We start from the raw sequence: 18,101 nt of genomic DNA, 5'->3' as shown, positions 1-18,101 counted from the left end.
AATGGCTCGCCCAACTCTAAAGACCTTGCACCTTTTAAAGCTAGAGGACCAAAAGCAACACCTAGGATAACTTATCTACATGAGACTTTAAAAGATATTTTTTTTTAAAGACAGACAGATGTTCTTTTAGGTGTATTCAATGAGAACTAAATGAAAACAGTTCCACCTATAGTATGCATAAAAAAATTGTCTCCGATGCTTATATTTGAATTTCAAGGAATCAAAATCTAACTTGCAACAGAATCATATCAATGCCCTTGGGAAGAAAAATTTGCTATTTATTTTTTAAATAAATAAACATGGCTTTATGGAGCAATTTTCTCAGACCAGAAAATCCTTAAAATGTTTACTACCATCATTCAGAGCAAGAAAATACCTATACACACGCTATGGCTGAACTAACAGTGGACTCTAGTATTTGAGAGATCAGGGTAAGAATAGACATACACTGGATAGTTAATATGTCCTTTGTCCAGCCGGACAGGAATTTATTTCAGAAAATGCACACAAATAGCAATGAATCATAAAGTAATGTCAAGTGGGCACAGCCCGTGACCCACAAAGAACAAGACAAAACAACAGATTTCAGGCAAGAGCGAACAAGGCGGTCTGTGTACTAATAGTCAGTGAACGGACTTGATTGAGTTAGGATACCATTTACAGAGCATTGAGAGCGTTTTTAGGAACATATGGTACTAATGTTGACACATGAGTACCATATGTTCCTAAAATGCAATGGCAATGGAAGAAAGCAGTGGGGAGAGGAAGCAAGATGGCGGCCGCGTAGTGGTGGCCGTTTACAGCAGAGCAGTGAGGACGAGGGCTGAGCCCTAAGGAACCGTGTAATGTAGCTGGACATTTACCGTAAAATATGCGCAACTTAATTTAACCAAACCTTGATTATGCCCGGATGATGTTTGCTGCCCTTACCTGTCGCGGATCGGCGAGACAACTGATGCAAGTACTGGAGCTGGCCATCGCTGTCCTCTCTCCCTGCCGCTGGTTCCCCACGAGTGCGAGAGGGCGGAGCTGCCGGACAAGGGAGCTGAGCGGAGCTCAGAGCGGAGTCTAGAGCTAGCGGCAGAAAGCGGGGCTCGCAAAGCCTGTGGTGCCGGTGGAACGTGAGGCGAAGGGGAGCTATGGCTCCAAAAGTGAATACTGGGGCAAAAGCGGCATTGTCCAGAAAGAAAACGGGAAACGAAGGGGCGGCAGCGGCAGAAGAAGGTGAAATTCCGCAGAAAATACAAACAACCACGGTGGAATTGGGGGAAAAAAAGCAACAGACAGCAGCAAGGACCCGCCAGGCTACCACGTCAATTGCAGATATTTTCACCAAAGGCGGTAAGGAGAAGGAGAAGGGTACTAAGGAGGCCTCGCTCTTGGGAGGAGATGCGGCTGTCCAGGAGGTGGAGGATTGTGACAAAGGGCTCACAGACAGTGTTGTTGGTAGGCAAGTCCCCCCACAGCCCGAAGCTACCGATCACAAGTCAGCCACTCCCCCAGTAAAGGCAACTACTCAGAGAGCCCCTGAAGCGACCTCCCACTCGGGAGTGAGTCTACTGGGGTCGGGCATTGGGAAAATAGCCACAAGTACAACTACAAACAAGAAAGCCGCTAGTGAAATTGACAGTACCCAAGAGCAGAGTGATTTGGCCGCGATAACTGTCTTGGCCCAGGAGTCGCAGCATGCCCTTGAAACCCCTAACGGAAATGTGATTGCTCTGACTGAGGAGGGAGCCACTGGCAATGCAGGCTTCCTGGATGCAGAAAATAGCAACGTAGCTCTGGGAGCAGAAAAAGATAAGGAGAATGTCCCCAGTGAATGTTTCTTTTCAGTATCTGAGGGGGCGGAGTGGTCTGATGAGGACGACGAACGTAGCTCCTATATGGATGATAGCAACTTGGAAAGTGACCCCGAGCATGAACTTCCAGCGACGGCAGTGAAACCTATTGCTGTATCAAAAATGCATGAACATCCCCAACGAGATTTAAGATGGGACCATTCATCCGCGATGCCATTGCAGGGCAGTCCTAGTGTTGAAACAACCCAAATCTCGCTCTTGGACGTAATCCATCAAGAAATGATCGCACACAGGGAGGAAACATGCCAGGACAATCGCAAATCTCAAGCAGCGATGAGAAAGAGGCAGGGCGTGTTTAGAAAACTGTCTAAAGCCTGCACTAATGTGGGTGACAGAGTATCGAACCTCGAGGAAAGAGTTGTCTCAACAGAAGCTGAGGTCGCCGCTGCCACTAGCAAGGTCGATGCTCACTGCTCTCAAGTAACATATCCAATGGAAGCTTGAGGACATGGAGAACAGGCTCAGGAGGAACAATCTTAGGGTCCTAGGAATACCCGAAGGGACAGAAGGATCGGATGCTAGAGGGTATGTTATCAAACTCTTCGAACTGGCATTCCCTGAGCTATCAAGTTGGAACTGGTCTGGAGAAATCCAGCGAGCACACCACACTCCCTTTAAAATACGCAGAAACACAAGGGAAAGAGACAAACCCAGGGCAATTTTAATCTTCCTGGGTAACTTTGTTTTGAGGCAGACCATCGCAGAAAAAGCAAGACCAGACGCAAAGAGGTCCTGCGAAGGGGTGTCATTCTTTGTCTGCCCAGACTTTTGTCATACAACTGTCAAGAGACGCTGGAGATTGAGGCAAATGATCAAGCCCTTTCAGGAGAAGAAAATGCAGGCCTACTTAATAAACCCAGCTCAATTAAAGATAATTAATGAAGGGAGGACTCAATACTTCGCATCAGAAGTTAAAGCGTAGGAGTATCTTGACTCTTTGGGCAGCTAGCTAATCATTATGTCCACATTTTCAGCATATTTAAGTTTAGCAAGGTAGGGGATCGGACGGCTGGCAGATGGAGATAGTATGTTATAAGGGGCAATAAGTCTTTTGAAGTAGTTTTTTCTTAAGCAGTCCTCACTGCTTCTACTGTAAACCATCACATGCACAGCCTTGGTCTGAGCGCTTCACGAGAGAGGGTGCAGGGGGAGGGTTCAGGGGGCGGTAGGGGGCAGAGTGGGGTGGTGGGAGGGTCGGTAATGGGGGATGGGGGGAGTGGGAGGGGAGGCAAGGGAGAAAAATCAAAAAATGAGATAATCTGGTGCTTTGCAGGTTTTTGTTTTTTGCTCGGTCTGGGCAATGGTCCAGTTAAGGTCCGGATACAAATGTTTCAAAAGAGCGAAGGTGGTAATTTAGAACAACAAAATGTTGAACATTAGAATTTGTACAGTTAATGTTGGGGGGTTGAATGACTGGAGGAAGCGGCAAAGGCTTGCTAATTTTTTAAGGGAATTGATGTACTTTGTCTCCAAGAGACCCACCTACCGTGGACAAAAAGTAACCTGATGAATATCAGAGGTTTTGAGTTGTTGGCTTGTTCATTGCAAACCACGTCAATTAGGGGAGTCGCAATCTTAGCAAGATCCTCCCTAGGGGGGGCCAAGCGATGTAAAGCTGATTGTCTTGGGAGATGGGTAGTAGCTGAGGTATGTATGGGCTACACACTTTGTGTAGTCTATGGGTCTAATCAAGATGATCCAGAGGTTTATGATATTTTGTAAGGAGAGTTAGCCAGCTGGCCCACCCCTATTATAGTCTGTGGTGATCTAAAAATTTCTGTCGATTGGTATAATCAGTCTTTATATGTAGGACGGAAACCCAGAGTGTTCCGAGCATTGAGGGCCCTCATTAGCTCGCATGGGCTGAAGGATGTTTGGGGGGATAAGGAGCCGCACAACCCTGGTTTCACATATTTTTCGAATCCTTTCCAGAAATACACCAAGCTTCAAGATTTTTTTATTTCCTCTTCAGAAATAAATAAGGTTAGTATTAGGAAACTCCCAAAAATAATTTCGGATCATAACCCGCTGATACTGTCCTATGAATTGGATAAGAAAGTAAGGAAAACATCTAGTTGGACATTTGAAAGAAGGCTATTAGCTGACAACAGATTTGTAGAACATCTTAGAAAATGGACAGGGGAATTTTTTGATGCAAACCGGTATAGCACATCGCGAAATGGCATATGGGACGCATTTAAAGCTACTCTAAGGGGAGAAGCCTTAAGCTGTTCGGCAAGGTTAAGGAGAGAGGATAGGAGAGAGGTAGAGAGACTCACGGGGGAACTAGCCGAAGCAGAAGAGCAGCATGTCAGAGATATTGGACACGGAGAGGAAGGTGTTGGGAGCCAACGAAAATTGGTGATTATAAAAGCAGAACTTCAGAAAATGGTAACTCAGAAGGCAATCAGTGAGTATCAAACCTTTAGGGCGAAGCAGTATGAAACTGGGGAGCAAGCAGGTAAGGCTTTGGCGTTACAAATTAGACAAGATAAGGTCAAGAATATAATCTCTAGTATACAGGAGGAGGGCAGGGATTATACCGAACCAAAGGATATACTACGGGTTTTTAAAAACTTTTATCAATCATTGTATAAGGAGGAGGGGTATTCTAGCTGCCTGAGTGAGGAGAGTGGTGATGAAGGTCCGGTTTTGGATGAACAGGGGAGAGAAGAGCTCGATAAAGATTTGACGATGAGTGAGATTAGGGTCGCATTACAGGAGCTAGCCGCCGGCAAAGCTGCAGGTCCCGACGGTATTCCAAAAGTATTGAAACCGAGATCGTCCCACTGTTGCTGGACCTCTTCAACGGTATATTGTGTTCAGGTGTAACTCCAGATTCCTCAAAAGAAACTAACATAATCGTATTTCAAAAGAAAGGGAAACCAAAGGAAAACTCAGGGTCATACCGCCCAATCTCACTTATCAATGCGGATACAAAGCTGTATTCTAAAATCTGGGCCAAAAGATTGGGAGGGATCGTTGGCGGTTTTGTCTCCCCGTGGCAGCATGGGTTTGTTCCTGAACGAGGTACGACGGACCATACTAGACGAGCTATAGCACTGTTTGATACCCATGATGCCGCAGGTGGGAGATGGCCATGATCCTCCTTGATGCAGAAAAAGCTTTTGACCGCGTGGTATGGAATTATCTATGGGGTATACTGGCTGGAAGAGGCTTTGGTTCTAAAGTTATGAGAGCTCTTAAAGCAATGTATCAAGATCCTGTAGCCCGAGTTCTAGTAATGGGGGAGAGCTCTGATAAGATATTAATTAAGAGGGGGACGCGTCAAGGATGCCCCTGCTCCCCGATTCTTTTTTCATTATATATTTATCCCCTGATTCAGAGGCTTTTAGGTTGTCCGCAGATCAGCCCAGTGGTGCTCAATGGCTATGTAAATAAACTGTTGGCTTATGCCGACGATCTGGCGGTAATAACCTCTGATCCCGTGCAGGCGATGCCAATTCTGGCTCAACTTGCAAAGGATTTTGGCAGCCGGTCAGGGTACTTATTAAATGAGGGAACTACACAAATAATCTGTACTAAAAACATAATTAAGGCAGATGCTAGGTTCGTGGATTCGGCGGTATATCTCGGGGTGAGAGTCAATGCCTCTGTTGATAAGATTATTGCAGATAACTATTTGCCTGCTATGAGGACAAAGGAAGCCGATTTGAAAAGAATTGATGTGTTACATCTCTCTCTGATTGGGAGGATAAATGTGTTAAAAATGACAATGTTCCCCAAAGTGCTGTATCTGTTACAGGCTATACCACTTCTGTTAGAGGAGAGAGTAATCAAAAATTTGGAATCAATTTTTATAAGGTTTATCTGGCAGTATGGTAAGGTCAGACGTTCTACTATATATATGTCACTCCCTCGGGAAAGGGGTGGGTTGTCCATGCCAAATCTTCGGCTCTATCATTGGACATGCCTCTTGACACAAATTACTATTCTTTTTCAACCAGATGTAAGCTTGGATGTTATTAACAGAGATAATCAGTGTCCCCCCTCCATCTTTGAGCTGTTATTGGGGAGGAAGGCTATTGGTCTATTGATGTGTGAAGTTGAGCGCCGATACTATAAAAGATCTCGGTATAAGATCTTGGAAGGGGCTTGGGGGACCTGGAAGGCGTCCCAAAAATTCTTGAATATTCCAAAGGTAAATGCCCACCTCCATTTGTGGAAATCTAGCCTTTTTCTTCAATTCCGCACGGATAGGAATTGCGTGTTCTGGAAGAGGCAGGGTGTGAAGATTCTGGGGGATATTGTGGAAGGAGACTCCATCCTTGGGTTTGAAACAATCCAGCAGAAGTATGGTATCCCTCCCAACCATTGGTTCATGTATGGCCAGATTGTACGAACCCTGTCGGCCTTTAGACCTAGGATGTCTTTTGGAACAGGTAATCCATTGATTGAGTATCTATTAAAAGGGGGTAAGAAGATCAAAATAGTATACAATCATCTTCTGTTGGGAATCCAGGATGATCTGGAGAAATCAGAATCCCTACTGGCGTTGAAATTAGGAGACCCAGAGGCCGATCTTGTTCTAGCCCTACTTTTAAACAAGAAACTATTTCGTTCCTCAAACTTGAGGGCACAGCATTATAAAACATTGTTTAATCTTTATCACACCCCAGAAAAGTTGTTTGCCTGCGGTGTTAAGGAGGATGATAGGTGCCCCAAGTGCAATTCTGGCCCTGCAGATCTACTGCACATGTTTTACTACTGTGATATGCTAGCCCCATTCCGCAGGGACATTATGAAATTCTGGGAGGGGCTGCTAGATCTTAAAATCAATCTATCCCCTACCCTGATGTTATTAGGCACTGATGGTAAGCTGAAGCTGGGAAAAGAAGCAGAAGCTCTGTTTTTTATCTCGGTGGCGGTACTTCAGATTCTTATCTGAAGTGTGGCTCAGGGGTTAGAGGCGGCAGACCTGGAGCTTGAGTTCAGCCCGGGACCAGGGTTCAATTCCCCGCCTCGGCGGGTCTTGGGCTCAAAAATTCCACGGACTCGTTAATTCTCGCTCCGGTGCCTTCTCGACTCACGGGTTCACACTCTGCGACTCTGGGCAATAGCTTGCTTAATCTCCCCAACGGCCCCTCGCGGTGGGATGCCTGGCTTTCACCTTGTGGATACCTTGCCAGGGTTATCTCACAGGGGAATACCAGGACGGGTTTCCTAAGCAAGCGCGGAGATGCCCCAGGGTAAGTCGTGCGCTATATAAGTTTCATTCATTTCATTTCATTATCTCCACTGGTTGGAAGGACACCACAGCTCCATCTTTCCAAATGTGGCTCTCTAGATTATTGGGAATGCACAATATAGAGCCATGTTTGTATAATAAAAAGGGTAAAAAACTCGGGAAATGGGCAGGAATATCTGGGCACCGCTTAAGAAGTGGAGGGATTCAAGACTTTAAAGGGAGGGGAAAAAAAAAAGTTAAATTAAGAAATGCCAAATGTATATATTAAGTGTAGGAATTTTTACCCTCGTGGCAGCTTTTAGCTAAGAGTTGATCGTATGTCATATATGCTTTTACCATCTGATCCGGGCTTTTATAAGGCATTCATTTTCTGGAATATGAATGATAACGCCTGTCTTTGTTGTTTTTTTTTCTTTTCTTTTTTTAAGGAATAATGAATTTGTATATTTTTTCTTCATTGTAACAATAAATCTCAATAAATATATTTTTTTTAAAAAGGGAGAAAGCAGTGGTGAAAAAGAACCTGCAAGATTGAAGTAAAGAAGTCCGAGGTGTAAAGTGGTGGAAGAAAGAGACGGGAGGTGGAATTTAGACTTGCCAACGTTGGTATTTGGCACCCGGCATCAAGCTCGTCCACCAGAGTGGGCGAGTGATGGGGTCGAATTGCAGGTAGCAGTGGCCCAGCTCATAGCCACTTTGGCAAGTGTTGAGTTAGTCAAGTGGCCCAGCACCTGAACGTAAACAAGGGAGCAATGCTCTAGTACTAGTTACCCCGCGCCTAACCAAACTGTGTGATCCTGGGTAGATCGTTCTATCTTCCTGCTCCAAAGGCGAGTATAAACAACAAGACGCTACATACCAGTTCTTGTGCTAGATTTTAAAAAAAGGCCATATCCCGCAGCACTGTACAATTCAAATGAAGGTCCTTTCAGGCCACTTCCCCCAGCACTGCACAGTTCAAAATAAGGGTGTTACAGGCCGTATCCCGGATACTAAATAGCTCAAAACAAGGCCATATCCTCCAATACGGCACAGTTCTAAAAAATGTAATATCAGACCATTTCCCCAAGCGCTGCACAGTTCAAAATAAGGTACTTTCAGGCCATATCCCAAAGACACTGTACAGTTGAAAAGAAGGTGATTTTAGACCATATCCCCAGCACTGTACTGTTCATAAGAAGGTCATTTCAGGTCATATTCCCATGCACTGCACTGTTCACAAGAAGGTCATTACAGGCCATACCCCACCAGCACTGCACAATTCAAAAGAAGTTCATATTAGGCCATACCCCCCAGCACTCATCATTTAAAAAAAATAGATCACCATATCTCTCAGCACTACTCAGTTCAAAAGACGGTAAGTTTAGGGCAGAATGTTAAAACACACCTCACAATTTCAAAACAGGATGGCTTTTCAAGAAATACACAGGACAAAGAAACGCACATGAGCTCTTGTATAGCACACGGTCGTCTCAATGCATGTCTTAGTGCTGTATTACAAATGTGTGCAACGCGACTCAATGATACTCTGTCTATCGACCTTTGAAGGATGAAAGACTGAGTGCACTTGTATTAATGGGATGAAACATTTGCCCAAACATTTATAACGTGAGTAAAAATAAAAAAATAATGAGGTAATACTATCCCAACATTGTGCCGCATTATACAGCATACTTTGCCTTTTCTTGCAGCATAATATAGTCAACCCTGCCACATAATTTGACCCATCCCTGCTACATAATTCCAGTGGCCTTGAATATTAACAACTGAAAGTAATGAGCGATCAATGAACCTCTCCACTATAACATACAGACCCCTGGTTTCATCTCATTAGCTTTGGAAGTGGGTGGTTTATATAAACAAAAGCTGTGTTTCATTTAGCTTAAAATTTACAGGTAGTATTTCTAAGGTTTCATGATATCATTAATTGTTGCTGTGAAGGGAAGCAGTAGCGCAACAAAGGCCCCAGCAGCCCTCATGGTGTGGGGGGCCTCCGAGCTCCAGGGGGGTCTCCTCAGCATATTGCCCCGGCCTGAGAGCTCCTGACTGTGGTTGGTTTGCAGGGGGGCCCTCTCAAGTTTCGTTCCGCCACTGAGCCAGGCTGCATGTATACAGACCATGCACATTCAAAATTCAAATTCACATGGACAGTGCAAAATGCCATCAGCAGTCTAGTTGCCTGTGTCTTCAACCCAAATTTGAAATTTGTGATATATTCCTCTCCACGTACATCATTGTCCCCTGATGGTGTGCCATACTTTTTTTTAAAAGGCCTTTTTCAATTATCTAAAAGATTGTGCTTTGTTTCTGCAATAATAATTATCTTTTACCATTGTTACTCCTTTGTGTGACCCTTAGTATTCTAGCCTAACTTTTTTCAACTATAGTTCATGGCTTCTAAACCAAAAACTGTAGGTATAATTCCTGACTTTTAGGCTTCACCAATTACAAATGACTGAACATTAAACAATAACCCGACAAAAAAAATGCAAAATACCTGAATATATATCTCAAAAGAAATTGGTCTGGAACCACTGCTGTCGCATTTCTTAAAAGGTGGCTTGCTCAACTGAATTACGAAGGATAACTCACTGTCCAGCCGTGCTTCCTCTGACCCCTTTTCCCCTTTACATCCAGATAATGGCTGTACATCCACAAGCTTTTGTTCTCGTTCGCTGATTTGCCGCAGTCCACATTCTCACCCCACCTGTTATCTGGTCCCAATCCACACTATCCTTATTATCCACATACTCCCTTCCCCTATGCTCTCTCACCTCCCCTATTCTCTCTCACCTTCTCTTTCATCCCATGCTCCCACACACTTGCTCCCAAATCCGTTTTTGCACTCTACGTCCACTCCGCATCTGCTTTCCACCCCACATCTGTTGCCACACACCCTCTGCCATGACACTTTCCACAGTCTCCTACCCCATCCTCACTCCCACCGAGAGGAACACTTTTAGTATGATGCATTTGTGTGCATGTTTCTTTTTAGTAGCCAGCTCACCTTAAAACATTCCGTTGTGAGTTATAAATTGCCACTTCTTTTGTCTGGAATTGCCTTTATTTTCGAATTTTCTTTCCTGAGATTTTTTGTTTGTTTTATTTATATAGTTCTTTACACTTCCAAGGGACGCCTTCAGAAGACTATCTTAGGTGTGCATTTGACACTTCCACGTGTAAATAGTTTTTGGACTTTAAATAATTTATGGACTGGGTTTAGGACAATATAGAGCATCCCAACACGCAGGTGCCTCTAAAGGGCCAGCAGGGTTGGACAAGCTGTGTCTGAGTCTCGCTGACATGCCACTCGCCCACCGGCTTTGAGCCAGCCCTACCTGCCTTTCAGTCCACTTATAGATTACATTTTTTTAAGTTTAATGAACAGATGTGCCCAGTGGCATTTAATTCCTTTGCCATCGAGATAAGCTGTCAATCATAGTAGTGTATGTACACTGATTTAACTTGAAAAACTATGTAGTGAAAAGAGACATCAAGACAACTAAGAGCATTATGCCCTTAGTTTCGAAGGATATTCTGGTCACGTGCTTTTTCTGGCAGTCGCAGTCTAGCAGTAAAGGGCAAATGTTCATAAATTAAGAGTTGCTTTTCTTTATTGACTTTTTTTTTAGTAAATCTGTGGCACAGCAGGAAGGAGAGTTCCATGTCTTTTTCTGCAAGAGATTCATTACTTTGAGATTCTTTCTTTTCCAGACTGATTCACATTTTCAAATCTGTGTTCGCCAAGACCTTTTGACTTTACTAAAACTGTGTGTATAACAGTGATTCCCAAACCTTTTAGACCTGCGACCCACTTTTTACCATGACACATGTTTGTGACCCACCTAGCTTTAATGGACAGGCGATTTACAGATAAAACTATAGTGCACACAAATGATATTGTGTAGACATCTGGTTTTAATAAATATTAGTCATTTGCACTTCACTAAGTAAAAATGTGTTGATTTGTTGGGATCCTCTTTGTTTCCATTACACTACAGAAATACAAATAAAAGTGTTTCGTCTTTGCTTTCCGAGGTATTTAGATTTTGTTGTGTGTTATAAAAAATGACATCCTACACTCAGCCTTTCCTTTCACACTCATGAGCCCAGGAAGATTGTCACATAATTTACTTTACTTTTCTTTCTCTCCCTGCAAAGTAAGATGAGTTTGCAAACACCAATCCCTATGTTAAAAACAACAAAATAAGCAGCAATTTGTCAGACAGCGTTGCCTGACATTTGGCCTCTGTTGTTGAAGTTCAGCCAATATGACAAGATAAATACAGAATCAATAGGCATCTTTGTTTATTGCTTCGACTTTTGCTACTCACCAAAATCTGCTTGTGTCCCACAGTTTGGGAAACACTGGTGTATAACATAGAAATCTATCGGGATTTCAGCCTGGCTTCATCCATTAGTTTGTGGTTGGTGTCATTAACATTTTTCTTCCATCAGCTCTAGCATGCATTTAGGGGAAACTATCAGCCCACTTCAGCCATTGGCTGACTTCAGTACGAGTTACGGCATGCTGCACTTTCACAAGGAAAACATCTATACACAAGGTAGTTATCTTCAGTACCAGGGAATACTAGGGTAATGTATGATTTTCTTTGAGACCAAAAACATTTTTTACCTCTAGCAAATGATTTTTTTTAGACTGATGAGGGCCCAGCATATTCTTTAACAGTAGCATTTTGCAAAATATATGACAAAAAAACAAGAATTGCCAGGAGACTGGTGGCCAACACCAGACAAGTTGGCTTTGTCAATGCTTGTTTTTAGGTGGATTAATTTCCAAAAAAGTAGACGTTTGGAGCCCATTCCATATAGTTTCTATATAGCCCTGTCTCTTATAGCTGCTGCAGACAGCCCTGCACATAAGCAGCCCTGAACAATATTCACTGATACTGCACCTGTGTTGAAGTGGTGGACCAGAAGCGAGGTGCCGTTGTACTGTCAACGACCTACATGTATCAATATATTTATCCTTATTCGTGCTAGTGAAGCATTGCTATGTATAGCTATGTATTGGCATTTATATAGCGCACTACTTACCCGTAGGGTCCCAAGGCGCTTCGACCGCTGCGAAACCCTTCCTGGCTTCCCTGAGAGATGGTCCCTTAATGGGTATCTCCAGGGTGAGACCAGGCATCCCCGGCGGTCTGGTGGGGCCGTTAGTGAAGATGAGGCAAGCTAATGCCCAGAGTTGGGCACCGAGGTGAGAGAATTATCGAGTCCGCTGACCCTGGTCCAGAAACCTGCCGCGCCGGGAATCGAACCCTGGTCCCGGGCCGTCCTCTGCTCTCGGGTCTGCCGCCTCTAACCAGTGAGCCACACTACTTCACCAGCATTCGTGTATTGTTTCTGCTGATGGCAAAGGTGATATTCCGACACTTCCCTAACCTCTGTAAAATGTAAAGATGTTTCAACCCTCTCAAGCCTGTGACAACAACACAGGGCTTTCATGACAACCATAATGATCCTTCTCTGTCATTATACCTAATCCATCTTGCCCAATCTTATATAGTGTACATAGGAATGTTAAAATGACCTATCAGCCAAGGTTACCATAAACTCAAGGATACGGTCCTCAGCCATTGTTATATTTTACTCAGGGTACTGTTGTAAATGGTAATCGTCTCGCTCTACAGGTAACTTGTTGTGGGAAAAGTTTGACTTCATCTTAAACACCAGTGTCTGAATGTGAATGAGAGCAGATAATTCTCTTAGGGGTTCAACGCCAGGTCCTCACTTCTGGAGTGATGCCACTCTCACTTCGCATGTGAAATGGATGTCAAACTGTGGCATTGGAAGGCACTGCATTTGACAAGGGTGCACAATATTCTGTAGTGCTTTGATTTCTGGACATATTAGTCGTACACATCCTAACTGAGAAGATCCGCATTGCAGACTGGGTAATGTTACATCAGTGCTGTCTTCTCTGTGACCTACTGGATCTCTGCAAAGGGAGCTGTTGGTCCACCCAGTGGTAGCTATTCTGCTTTGTAAAGTGTCTATCCTCTCTATGCTGGTAGCCCAAGGAATTCGGGCTTGGAAGGGCGCAGAAGAGAGAGGAATTGTTATGTTATGTTATGTTACAGCGTTCTTTTATAGCGCACGGCTACTCGAAAAGAGTGTCCCGGCGCTTTCCACCTGCATCTCAGAATAAAAATAACACAACACAGCAAAAGAATGAGAAAAAGAACTGAAACTGAAGCAATAAGAACAGCCTAAAGATTAAAAAGCCAGGTCTTCAGGCTCTTCCTGAACTGGAACAAATTGACAGTGCTGCGCAGCGAAAGAGGAAGCGAGTTCCACAGCTGTGGGGCTTTGCAGCTGAACGAGCGCCCTCCCGTGCGGGCCTTCCTCACCCGAGGGACCACCGCTTTGTAAAGGGATTCCGAGCGCAAGGAGCGGACTGGTCGATAGAAGGCTAGTCTCCGCCGCAGGTATCCAGCCCCTGATCCAAACAGGGCTTTGTGCATCAGAGTCAGGGATTTAAACTGGATCCGCTTCCGGACAGGCAGCCAATGTAGCGCCTGAAGCAGCCCGGAAGCTCGGGCTCGTCTACGCAGGCCAAAGATAGCCCGGGCGGCAGAGTTCTGTACCACCTGTAGGCGCTGAACTAGGTAATCAGGGAGGCCAAGGAAGAGGGCATTAGCATAATCAAGCCTCGAACCGACGAGAGCCTGCACAGTAATACGCCTGTGCTCCTCAGACAGCAGGGGCAGGAATTTACGGAGCATTTTCAAAATTCCATAACAGGTGCCAGCCAGACCCAGAATGTGTGTATTTGTAATTGTATGAGCTTTGCTCTTCAAACTGCAGTTGTGAAGCTGACCCTGTTGGAGAGAATGTAGACACCAAAAGTGGCCCAAAGATTTATTTACTGGTGCATGGTTTGAGAACTTGGATTGCAACTATAAAGAAGGCTTGAAACTTGGAGACTCTTCCTGTAGATTTTGTTTAGGAGACTTCTCTTGACATCCAAGTTCAAGTTGTGCCAGTAGCTGCCATCAGAGGATTAAAGTGATGTAGTATTGTCACTTGTTTTTTTTTTTTTGCTCCTGTGCCCAAAAGGTATGGTTGGGGCACAACATGCTTATGAGTGATTTGTCCAGTTGATGTGAACATAGTCAGTGTTGGTTGTAGAGCCTTCAAGGTAAACGGAACCTGTAGGCTTAGGCATGGTGCAGAGGGCGTGCGCATTGGCTGCACTTGCATTCCTGATTCGGTCCTGGGTGGAGATTGAACTCTGGTCCATGCCTCTCTTTTTAATCATTGGTACCTCTTTAATCCTTCATGAAGGTGTCTTGTCCTCTGGCCCAATTGAATTCTTAGGGAACACCAGCAGATGACTAGGAAATTACCTTCTGTTGGTGGAAGGGCCTATGTACTTCTATTGTGCCATTGTCTAGTAGCCCTGGAAGGATTACTTCAGATATGCAAATTCTCCCCTTGGCGTCTCCTTCTTCCACACCCTTGTTCCATCAGATTCTCCAGCATTTATGAGAGCAAGGCAAATAAACTGGTCTAGAGGATGACATTGTGTTTTCTAGCAAACCACTGTTCTTTCTTGGGACGATTGTGGATTCACCTTTGGACATCTTTTCAGATTGAGGCCAGACTTGTAAAGAAGACTCTGAGTTTGGATGGCAAGAAAGCACTACTTTGTTTATGAGCAGACAATTCAGGACTATTGGCGGCCTTGTTGGTGGTCCAGTAGGTTTAGTTAAGGTCTACTGTGTGCAGTTCTTGTTCTCATAAAGGATCTGCTGTGCTGAATACTTCTCAGTTTGCTTGTGTACCATTACTGGATTGTTTTTAGGAAACAATAGTGTATGCCTGGTGTGAGTTGCTTTAGGCCTGCTTGATTCATTGGAAACCAGGTCAGTCTAAAGATGTTGTGGTGCCCAAATAAAACACTTCAGGGGACACCCTCATTGGATGAAGACCTTTATCTGAGTTTTAAAATTCTTGTCTTGCTGGTAAAGTGAAATCGATGCAGACACAGCATCTGGCGTTATCTAGTCGTATTACCAATGTTAGATGCCCCGTCATCAATAAACAGTGCTTTCACTTCTGATAACAGTGCGGGAAATCATAATGCTTTATTCCCCGAATCGTCTCTCCTCGTATTCACGCCCTGCATCCCTCCTAGAAATGCTTCTGCCTCAGTCAGTTGAGTTGTAGGTAGATTTCACAAGATATGGCCTGAGGCTCCCCTTCCAAGATCAGAGAATGGACTTAAGAAGGAAATGGGACTGATATTTTAATTTTAGCATACAAAATGCTGATTGGTTGACTGTATCATGAGTTGGACCCACCCCAACGACTGGGCACAAGGAGAAAAAAAGGAAAGGTCAGAGCAGTGAAGATGACTGGTTAACAGTGTCTAATTTGAAACAAAGTAAATAAAAACTGTGGGGGGGGGCTAAAGGTTTTTTAGGAGCTTGCCACTGACACAGTTGAGTGCTGACATTTCCAAATTCTAAGGCCGACTAGTGTTTATTCAACCTCACGGCTCCTTCCTCCACCTGCTGGACACTTCCTACCTTGTGCAAACTCATTTTCATTCTTGCTTTTCCCAGTTTACTATCTTTCTCTTCCTCTTTTCTTCTCAATTTATGTATCTCTCTCGCTTGTTCTGGGTCGAAGTCTGATGATAAAAAGAAAAGTAAATCCTGGTCCCAAATTAGTGCTTTTTCCTTCCTCCTACAACCACCAGCATAACTTATGCACTGCTAGTAAATAAAAGTAGCCTAAGCAGTACTTAAATGTCATAGTTGTACTACATTCTAAGAATTCCACATAAAACTGACTTTTATTTTGGAAATAGTTTTAATAGCAGTATTCCGAACATTAATTGCAAAACAATACTTGTGCAACAAAGACACGTGCATACTTTTTATTTTAAGAATAGAAAAATGTACTGTAAAGTAAGAAAAATCATACTGTTGTGTACACTAGTATTATAAAAGAACTGAAACAGTTTTTATGTCACAATGTTTTTGCATTTTCTTTAGGGGACTCAACTGTGGTCCAGCCCTGTGCAGCAAGAAGCCTTATCACAGTTGATTACTGTTCCTCAGGAAAAAATTGTGCTGACCTCTGATGTTAAAGGAACTATCAAAGTTTGGAATGGACAGAAAGGAGAGGAGCTGGCTATGTTTACTACAAACACTGCAAAATGTGTAATGGCGATCTACACAGTACATGGAAACATGTTTGTGTCAGTAAGTAATGTACATAGCATTTCTGTCGGAATATATATATATATATATATTTGGATTTACATAGCATAAACCTAGTTACAAATCAACAATGCACTGTACAGGGATGAAGTGGAATTGTGCAGTATAGAGGATGGAGATGAGAAGGGATGCAGTAATTCCTAATTCTCAGTCTTCTAGACCGTGCTGCTAGCTGCTTCTCTGTTCCCATCAGTAATGCCACCAAACCCCTCCTCCCCATCCCGTTCTAAATCTTCTTCTTTATTTAAATATAAATAACCCACTGCCGGTCACCAGTAAGTAGTTTTAGTTAGGACTTAGTTTCCATGGCGAGGGTGGGAGTTATAGTTACCATAGGACATAAGTTACAGTTACTTGAAATAACTCTCACTGTATTCTATGGTTTTTTGCCATGTAAATTCAGAACCTATCTATAACATCCCTGTTAACATTGTTTTTTTCAGTCTGTGTGTGTGTGTTTCAGAATATCCATTTATGCAATTTAAATGGTATGCTCATTGATGTTCAACTTTTAAAGTAAATATCTTACTGTAATAGTTAAGCAGCAAATAGTTGGATGTTTTTAGAAATGTTGCACTTTTAACTGTAAGAAAGCAATACCACGTCAATATAAACAAAGTGTATGACACTTTTGTTGCTAGGTCTCACATTTGATTGCATTTAAAGAAATATATTGTGTAGGTGTGCTCCCTTCCTAGTGACACATTCTGTACCTGGCTCCTCCTTCAGTCGAACTCTCTCTTTAGCATGATTACCACCGATTTCAATGCCGTATGTTTGTAAAAGTTTGCAAGCACAAGTTAGACTTTAAGTTAAAAAGATGTAACCTCACTAATAACAAATGATTTTATTTATGCCTTCACTGAATATACTGCCGAATGAGTTTGTGATCCAGATGTTTACTTATTATGAATAGGGAAACTCAAACTGCATTATCTACAACCTCGTTTTGATTAATGGTTCTTGCAATGCCTTAACTTGTATGTTTCATTATGTAGGTAGAAATTATGTTATTTGTAGTTTGTTCATTATTTGTCCCACTGATCATCATCTCAGTGGTCACTCTGTTGCAGGCGGGCATCGGAGGAGGTTTTCTCTACACGCTTGGAGTGGCTGCGTTAAATGAGATATCCCGGATTAGAGTGTACACAGATGCCGCAGTAGACCTGGTACTCTGCTCTCCAGACACTCAGTGGATAGTGGCTGGAAATCTGTACAATGTCAGTGAACTCCCAAAGGTAGGTTTCAAAAGGATAGAAGGTGTATGTACCTCTTCATGCATTTTTTGTGTAAATTCCGCCCCTTTGAAAATAACCCTCAGTATTTTCTCGCTTGTGCTCCAAATGTTGTAACATTAGTATTCCTCCTTATAGTTTTTACTTCAAGCAATTTGAACATTGTGCTGTTGTCCTGAATTGTTGTTCTGTGACTGACAGTATGTGTCACAGAAGTCAATTTCACCTTTTCTGTCCTATGGTAAAAGGAATGATTGATTCTGTTAATGACATGGAGGAGGGAAATAGGCATTAACACTTGTTTTTCACTAATCAGCAGCAACTTTATGAAATCACCAAAACCATTTCTGAAGGTGACTGAGACAATTGTAGTCCAAAGAGAAAAACAATTGCCATTCTCAACAAATGCAGTGCTAGTCTGGTGATACAGCTTTAACTCTTTGAGCTCATGCTATATATACTGAGAGAGAGAGGTTCGGCCTGATTCCCAAACTGCACTTTGTAGTATGTTTTGTAATACTTCAAAACGTATTTCAAA

General features: G+C 43.2%; 1 protein-coding gene across 2 annotated transcripts in view; it reads left to right on the top strand.

Annotated features, from left to right (window-relative positions):
• Positions 1-18,101, top strand: part of FBXW12 (F-box and WD repeat domain containing 12) — a 173,121-nt gene that overhangs the window by 46,274 nt on the left and 108,746 nt on the right. For both annotated transcript variants that reach the window (XM_086939172.1, XM_086939173.1), the window contains 2 exons: positions 16,101-16,310; positions 17,402-17,566. In XM_086939172.1, the coding sequence (XP_086795298.1) occupies positions 16,101-16,310; positions 17,402-17,566 (375 nt within the window). The remainder of the gene's footprint in view (positions 1-16,100; positions 16,311-17,401; positions 17,567-18,101) is intronic.

This window comes from Lissotriton vulgaris, chromosome 9 (genome assembly GCF_964263255.1).
Source record: "Lissotriton vulgaris chromosome 9, aLisVul1.2, whole genome shotgun sequence".
Lineage (NCBI taxonomy): Eukaryota > Metazoa > Chordata > Amphibia > Caudata > Salamandridae > Lissotriton > Lissotriton vulgaris.
This window is presented reverse-complemented; position numbering and strand designations above follow the sequence as displayed.